The sequence below is a fragment of the Lycium barbarum genome, chromosome 11 (genome assembly GCF_019175385.1).
Source record: "Lycium barbarum isolate Lr01 chromosome 11, ASM1917538v2, whole genome shotgun sequence".
Lineage (NCBI taxonomy): Eukaryota > Viridiplantae > Streptophyta > Magnoliopsida > Solanales > Solanaceae > Lycium > Lycium barbarum.
Window position 1 is genome coordinate 6,312,603 of NC_083347.1, and position 8,098 is coordinate 6,320,700.

General features: G+C 36.1%; 1 protein-coding gene across 1 annotated transcript; it reads right to left on the bottom strand.

Annotated features, from left to right (window-relative positions):
• Nucleotides 1-3,451: 3,451 nt before the first annotated feature.
• Nucleotides 3,452-5,793, bottom strand: LOC132619367 (early nodulin-like protein 1). The gene is made up of 3 exons (XM_060334297.1): nucleotides 5,622-5,793; nucleotides 4,575-5,519; nucleotides 3,452-4,260 (listed from the first exon to the last, which is right to left on the bottom strand). Exons 1-3 carry the CDS (start codon nucleotides 5,791-5,793, stop codon nucleotides 3,452-3,454), a joined length of 1,926 nt encoding a protein of 641 aa, XP_060190280.1.
• Between the last annotated feature and the right edge of the window lie 2,305 nt (nucleotides 5,794-8,098).

Genomic DNA, 8,098 nt, shown 5'->3' on the forward strand with positions numbered 1-8,098 from the left:
GAAGTAAATTTGGAACGTAGGGTTACTACATTTTCACTTTTTATTTGTTTGGCACCAAAGAAGTTAGGAATACTAATAACCTGCCCATACTTGGCTGACAAGAGAAATTAATTTGTTCGCAAAAGGTGTAAGTTTTGCTTCTGATGGAGCTGATAAAGGTTTAGACTTGGTGAATTTTGTAACATTAGCACACTGTTGGAGTTTTACATGAAAGAGTTTCAAACTCGAGTACATTATATGTGCTGGACTTTTTTGTTGTTTTAGGTAAAGATATTTTTGTTCAAATTTTATTTACCACATTAAAAATCAGCTAAAGTCTAATAGTTTGGGAACTGTGGTTAATCGTTGATTAACGGTCTGAGAAGTGGCTATTTGTCCAATTTTCTCCGGTAAAATCATTGAAGCAGAAAACTTCTTGGGCTAGTCTACACTAGGCCTATTTGTCTGCCCTACACGGTCACACATGACGAATCCAGAATCTATCTGAAAGCATAGTACTAAAAAGACTAAAACAATACAACTAATTTAGACATTCTCGCTAGCCCTGCACTAGATTTTCTTTTCTTGACTTTTGCACTTAATTCTGTAAATTTTGAATATTTAATCAATTTTTTTGCCTCCATGTCTCTCGTGTAATTTCAACGTTATAATCTTTCTGGATTTTTGTCATTTGCTTTCTTTTGGACAATGTTTTTTTTGGAATTTCTAATAACAACCTCGATTTATCCTTAAACGCTGGTCGATACGACAATTTTGTTTGAAGTGGCCTTTAATAAAATGTGACACGATGTCACTAAAATGAATTATATATATGATGTCTCCTTATTAGTCTTTGGGTCCCCATATCAACGAGTACATAAAAAATGGGACACGATGTACTAAAATGAGATGAATTATATGATTTTATACTTATTAATCTTTGGGTCCCCATATCAATGAGTACGTAAAAAACTTATACTGTAATATATATATATATATATATATATATATATATATATATATATATATAATGGATGTGTTTCTTTTAAAATAATTTGGTATTCGAAATTCAATGGCCTAACTAATTCAAATTCGCGTTGTGTAAAGCCCAATTAAAGGACGAAATGCTCTTTACCATAAGTTTTTCATTCTCAGGACTTAAACACAAAATCTCTCGTTAAGGAGGGATCCAATTCATTCCACCAAAATCGTTGTTGATTTTAAATGATGATTAAAAATTAATTAGACATGTGTAAATGTCTGAAAATGATGATGCTGATTCCATCCAAACAGAGGAAGTGAACTATTATGCCACTTATAATTTGAATAAAAGAAAATAGAAAAATTATCTCTTTTTGAACAGCTAATCAAGCTTTAGCTAGTATTTCGAAATTATTCAAAGTTTAGTCGCTTTTACCGCAAAATGACTTCTTGATCAGTGGTAATGCTTCCGTTACACTGTAAGCCTTATCCTACTAAATCGCTGAACATAGCTTTAATTCATGGTAATCAATGTTTTGGGATTTGCTAATTTATTACTCTCCTTTAATTGAACGTAGCTTTAAAGGAACTCACGTTTAATATTTTGGGATTTGCAAACTTGCACACCTTTTACTTTCTCGATCACGGTAATTCATGAAGTGAACCTTGTTTTTATATTTATGTCTTTTCGACAGATCTAAGTACGAACTAAGAATACGTTTCAAGTTTTCTATCTTTAGCTTTCCATCTATCCTACCAGCAATTTCAGCGTTAATTTCTTAAAGATCCTGTGTTATTCTTTTGATACTACCAGCATAGTTTAATAATACTCCAACAAGTTAGTCGTACTGGAGATATCCGGTCAAGTAACTTTGGTGTGATATGGGTATAAAAAGTGACTTTTCCACTACTAAAAGAGCATGATTTTAATTTTCAATCGTGGAGTGAAGCAATGTGATCACAGATAAGTGTGACATTGGGTGGGAAAAAAAGAAGAAGAAGGTTAATGGCATTGCGTTTGAACCGTTTCCTCGTGGACGAGCCTAGTAAATAGGTTAATTGAAATAGTTTCTGATTAATTGTCGCATTAAATAATAATGAGACCAATAATAATTCATCCGTTGGCATCTTAGAAAAATAAAAACAGTCAAGGACGAGAAGTTTAGTTTGAACGGTTGGTAAGGACTTTTAATGCGAGCAATAAAACACCATTTAATTAGGAAGAGTGGTCAATATAAAAGGTGGTAACGTAAACACATGCGTCAATGCGAACTAATTTTACTTTATTAGCACCGAAAATAAATAATAGAGTAATACAATACTGTTAAGCCATATAGTACTTCAAATAAGTTATTGTCAATCCTCAATCACCTACTTCTTTTATTTTTATGGTAGATATTGAACGTATATAGTGAACTTTTCTAGGCATTTCTTGCACAACAGTTGTACGTTTTTTTTTTTTTTTTTTTTGTTGGACAAAAGAGTTAATTAATTTCTTGTAACTTGCTTAATTACGTCCGCCACTGATTAAACTATATTACTTGCTCCGTCCATTTTTATTTGTCATGTATTGACTTATAATACTCCCTCTCCGGATCAAAAAGAGTTTTCACTTACCTTTTTTCTTTTGGTTATTTGTCATGTATTGACTTATAATACTCCCTCTCCGGATCAAAAAGAGTTTTCACTTACCTTTTTTCTTTTGGTTAAAAAGAGTGTACACACTTACCAAATCAAGAAACAAGTATCCTTATTCTTCAAAAATTGCCCTTATTAAGTGTTAATTGATTAAATCTCAATAGCTATTTAATTAGGGGTAGTTTAGTCAAATTACCCATTTTTTTTTTCTAGGAATTAATATTTTCTTAAGGGACGTGCAAATAGCTAAGTATACACTCTTTTTTATCCAGAAGGAATACCTATTAAGGAGCTAAAATAGAATGATAATTTTACAATTACCCTTTGAATATAATAAATGCAACGTTTCAGGAAATGCACTCATAAGTGATTATAATAAATAATAAAGGTAAATTAGGAACTTAATAAGGGTAAATTAGGAATTTAATAAGGATAAATTAGAAACTAAGTGTTAAATTTTGTCTTGATTTTTTAAACCACATAAATAAAAGTGAACATCTAATTATAGTACCGAGGATAAATAAAACAAAACTGAGTATAGCGAGCTCTAAACTATGAAATATGCCAAGGTAAAGAGTAAATAAGAGGAAAATTACTATATACTTACATATTAAAGTTCTTGGTAAGACACCAAAAAGAAAAAAGTATATAAAAAAAAAAGAACAAAAAAACAACTAGAGAGACTTTGATTATCTAAAGTCTAAAACACTCCCAACCCAACTGTGATTCAAGAAAACAAAATTAACTAACACAAACAAGAAAGAGGAAAACCAAAACCAAATCAAGTGATAGTAAACCGGAGACAGAACAAAGTGTTTATGGTAATTTATGGGTCAAAATTATTATCAATTCCCTAAGGTGAAATAACAAATCCTCCCAAAACCAGAGTCAAGAGGAGTGACATTGTTGACATCACAACAACTGAAGGAGTATTTGCCTTCTCTGCTGATGATTGAGAATTGATTGGTGAGCTAGCTGGTGAATCAATGTCTGCCGGAATATTTCCGCCGGTGGCTGGAGAAATACTTTCCGTCGGAGAACTCGTTGCTGATCTTGGTGTGCTTGATGACGTGGGAGATGAAACTGAAGAAGATTCGTTGGACGGTTTGCCTTTTGTTGGTGAAAGAGAAGGTACGTCTGACGTTGTTGAGGGTTCATGAGATGTTGGAGATAGGTGTGAACTAGAACTAGGGGATTTCTTGAAAGTTGTGGGCGATGGAGCCTTTTCGGGTGCATGAGCATTCGGGGTTAGGTGTGAGCTAGGACTAGCAGGAACATGTGAGGATGAAGGTGTTGGCGCCTTTACGGGTGCATGGGAAGATGAGCGAGAACCAGCAGGCGCATGTGACGACTTGGATGGAGCCTTTTCTGGTGCATGAGCCGTAGAAGGTGCATTTGAGCCAGTACCTCGAGGAATATTGGATACAGGTGTTGGAGCCTTTACGGGTGCATGGCCTGTTGGAGATGAGGGTGAACCAGCAGGCGCATGTGACAACTCTGATGAAGCCTTTTCTGGTGCATGAGCTGTTGAAGGTGGGTGTGAACTAGTACCTCGAGGAACACTGGATATGGGTGTTGGCGCCTTTTCAGGTGCATGGTTAGTTGGAGATGGGTGGGATCCAGCAGGTGACGCTGCGGTTGGAGCTTTTCCAGGTGCATGAGCTGTCACAAAAATAGGAAAGCAGAATTGAATAAAAGCTTCAACGTGAAATACCATTGCCTTTAAAGAGAAAAAAAATACAAACAGGTTCCTTCAGATCTAACAAAGCCTCAATATACTACGAATTGACACAATCATTTCTAAAAAAGGCCTAAAGTTATAGAAATGAAAGAATATATTCAATATAGTATCTTATTTCATGAATAAACACATTATATAAAATTGAAAATACCATGGCTTTCAATATATAAGCCTTCAAACTCACTTCATACATATATTACAAACCAGCTAGAGGAAGGTGATTGAGAACCAATACCTCGAGGCAGATTCAGTGATGACGGTTTTGGCGCCTTACCAGGTGCATGAGCAATTGGAGATGCGTGGGAGCTAGCAGGAACTGGTGACGCCCCAATTGGAGTCTTGGCTGGTGCATGAGCTGCTCGAGATTGGTGTGAACTTGGACTTTGGGACACATGCGACAATGCAGGTGTTTGAGCCTTTTCGGGTGCATGTGCTGCTGGAGATAAGTGGGAGCCAGCAGGGGCAATGGACACACCACTTGGAACCTTTCCTGGTGCATGAGCCTTAGGAGATAAATGTGACACATGCGACGATGTCGGCATGGGAGCCTTTGTAGGCACATGAGCCGTCGGAGCTAAATGGGAACCAGAAGGCACATGAGACGATTCTGGTGATGGGGCCTTTTCGGGTGCACTGGATGCTGGAGATGAGTGAGAACTAGTTGGAACAGGCGGTGCCAATGTTGGAGCCACCCCTGGAGAATGAGTCGTTAGAGGTGGGTGTAAGCTAATTCCTCGAGGCACATGCAACGGTGTTGGCGCCTTTCCTGGTGCATGGCCCGTAGTCGATGAGTGAGAACCTGTAGGGACAAGTGACACCCCTTTTTGAGCCTTTTCAGGTGCATGGGCCATGGGAGATGCTACCGTGGTTTTACCCGTAGGAGAATCAGAACTCGGATCCCCTTTTGGTGACGGTGAAACGTGTGTGGATGATCCTTCATGAGCCTCTGGAGCCGGAGAAGGAGGTTGTGGTCTAACAGCTAGAACAACAATAGCCATCTTTTGTCCTTCTTTACACTTACCCTTATTACTACTAATAAAATAAAAAGGACCCGAACGATCAAATTTGAAAACAGAGTTTCCATCTTCCATTTTCTTGATTGGATTTTCTGTGTTGCACTTATCATAATCATCTTTATTTACTTCCAACACTGAATCTGATCCTTTATTATACTTAAACACTGTCACACGTACAAACAAGAAAATAAAAACAATTACACAAAGATCAATTTATGAAATTTTGGTGCTAACAAAGTAAACAGTACATATATGATTATACTTACAAAGAGTGTCATTCACTTGAAATCTCATTTGTTGAGCCCATTGATTGTAAGGTTCAAGAGGGTTGAAAATCCAACCATCTATGCCTCCAATGTCGAATTGATAAGCGTTCGAAGAGCTAGACCAAAAAATCAGCAGTAGCACCAATATTGGAACATGTTTCTGTAAAGCCATGGAAAATTATTTTTTCTTCTGTTTCAAAATGTGTAAAGAGATTTTTCTATCTCTGATATAATAACTGTGTAAGTATTAAAAGCGTCACAAAGACAGAGAAATAAAGAAGGGAAAGAGGTTCAGGGACACTGATGAAATGTTATGTGAAAAGAGGGACAAATGAAATGGACAAGAAACTGCAATTGTGAAGAAGGGAGAGGAAGTTGAAACTGAAATAAAGGTTTCAGGGTGATTAGGCTATTATATAGTTTATGCAATTGCAAATGAGAAAAAAAATGTTGATTGTAGTATATAAATATTTTTTGATAAGCACATGGATTAAAGTAACGTACATGATGTTATAAGGGAATTTAATTTCATTACACGGACTTTAAGGTTGACTGTTAGCTTTTAATATTACAATGGCCAAATTGATTGGCTATTGCCGCAGATTTTGGCCAAGAAATTGGCTTTGCTCGTATTTTTCATCAAATCAATGTCTTGTTAGTGAAAAGAACAAAGGCCTCACTTGTGGAGTTATCTGATTTTTAATACAGTGGCCTCTACTTGGTTCATTATTAGTTGTAGGATTTAACATAAAAATGATGATGAATAAATCAGTTTTTCCTATATTTTCCAGGTTTAATATTGATGAGTGAAAATACCTTTTCTAAAATTGGAAGGTTTTTGTTTTGAAAATTAGATAGATTTTTTCTTGTGTTGTAAAAATTAATACTAACAATGTCTGGAACAACAAGCGATGTGAAATAAGAGTTTGAATGTTTGTATAGAAAAAGTGTTTTGCCCATAATAAGAAATTAGCTGCATTTTCCATTGTCGGGCGACATTTTATTGAAGATTACTTCAACAAACACTTTCCTCATAATACAAATGTGACATTTTTTTGGACAACACAACGAGCCTACAAAATATACTATCGATAAAGCATAGCATGTTTCACAAGATTGTCTTACCTTTATCTCTACTTTTGATGCCACACTTCCTTTACATATTGTAATACTTTCCTCCCTTCTGCTTTGAGTGTTCATTACTATGTCAACTGTCCTATTTTCATAAGAATCAATGGGATTATTTCAAATTGTTTAAATGGGCTAGAGACGATTTGCGCTAGATCTGGTGTGAAATGAGTGACCTTGAAGTGCTGGTCGCGTAAGGCGACCGATCCAGGCCTCCAGCCCACTTGAACAATTTGAGAAAGGGGAAGTTACACATTTGGTCGCTCGGCCAAAAATATTAATAACTGCTAACTGATATACATGTATTATACATTAATTGTACATATGAAAATAGAAAACTTGTATACGACCTGAGGAAAGGATGTAGAGCAGTAGTAGGGGCATTAAGACCGGAGCTTTTTGTAGCGCTAATAGGAATGCAAGTAAATGAATCTCATCCCTGGTGAGTGAAATGCTTACGCCTCTTCAGAGATAGGGGTTGGAAAGTACAGCCTAAAACAAATCAATTGAACCCATTTTTTTTTTCGGTTGCCTATACTGGGAAAATGTTCAAAGTTCTAAAATAGTAGAGGTTAGAGAAGCATAGTTCCATCTTGATTTGTAATCTCGAAAAACTGCCAGAGTTGGTTTTGGTAAAACATACCAAACTTAAGCATGAGCACTCAGTAGTTGAGCTTACAGAATCAGTTAACCTGAGAAATGGATGATACATAGATATCATCATTCACCATTATCAAACCATAATTATTTCAAACATGAATTAAAAAAAAAAAAAAAGTGGTAATCATTGTTACATAAGCCTTCATTAAGGGGAATGCCACGAAAATACCAAGTTCGATTTTACCTTTTTGCGCCCCTTTTATTTTCAGTATAGGAAAGTTGGAAGAAGTTGAACAAGAAAAGTTGGAATTGCACAGAAAAGCCTGGACTTGCCACAAGAAAAGCTATAAAGTAAGATGAGAAAAATCACATCCGCTAGGAATCACATTGGCAGTCATTGTATACATCCCTGTCACTATTTTTTCGTTTTTTATTGATACCTGAGGAAGATTGAAGTGTTATTACAAGAGGGAGCCTGTTTGATCAAGTTGTAGTTGTTTCACAAATTCCAAGTGCAAGGAGTTCAGAGTCGAGGTGATCCTCCTGTTTTCGCGGCAGCATCACAGTAATCGTAAGTATGAGTGATCATTAACTTATTAGATTAGGTTCTCTAAATTACCTGTCCCATATTGACATCATTTGCTGTTACACCAGAATGAGTCCTTCCGTTAGGGGTGTACAAAGTAAACCGATAAACCGCGCCAAACCGATAAATCGAGTCAAACCGAGAAAAAAACCCGACTAGTGGT

Excerpts from the sequence above, each read along its gene's own strand:
- LOC132619367 (XM_060334297.1), bottom strand. The coding sequence starts at position 5,793 with ATGGCTTTACAGAAACATGTTCCAATATTGGTGCTACTGCTGATTTTT. Across the intron at positions 5,520-5,621 it reads TCAAGTGAATGACACTCTTT|TGTTTAAGTATAATAAAGGA; the intron begins GTAAGTATAATC and ends TACGTGTGACAG. Across the intron at positions 4,261-4,574 it reads ATCACTGAATCTGCCTCGAG|CTCATGCACCTGGAAAAGCT; the intron begins GTATTGGTTCTC and ends TTTTTGTGACAG.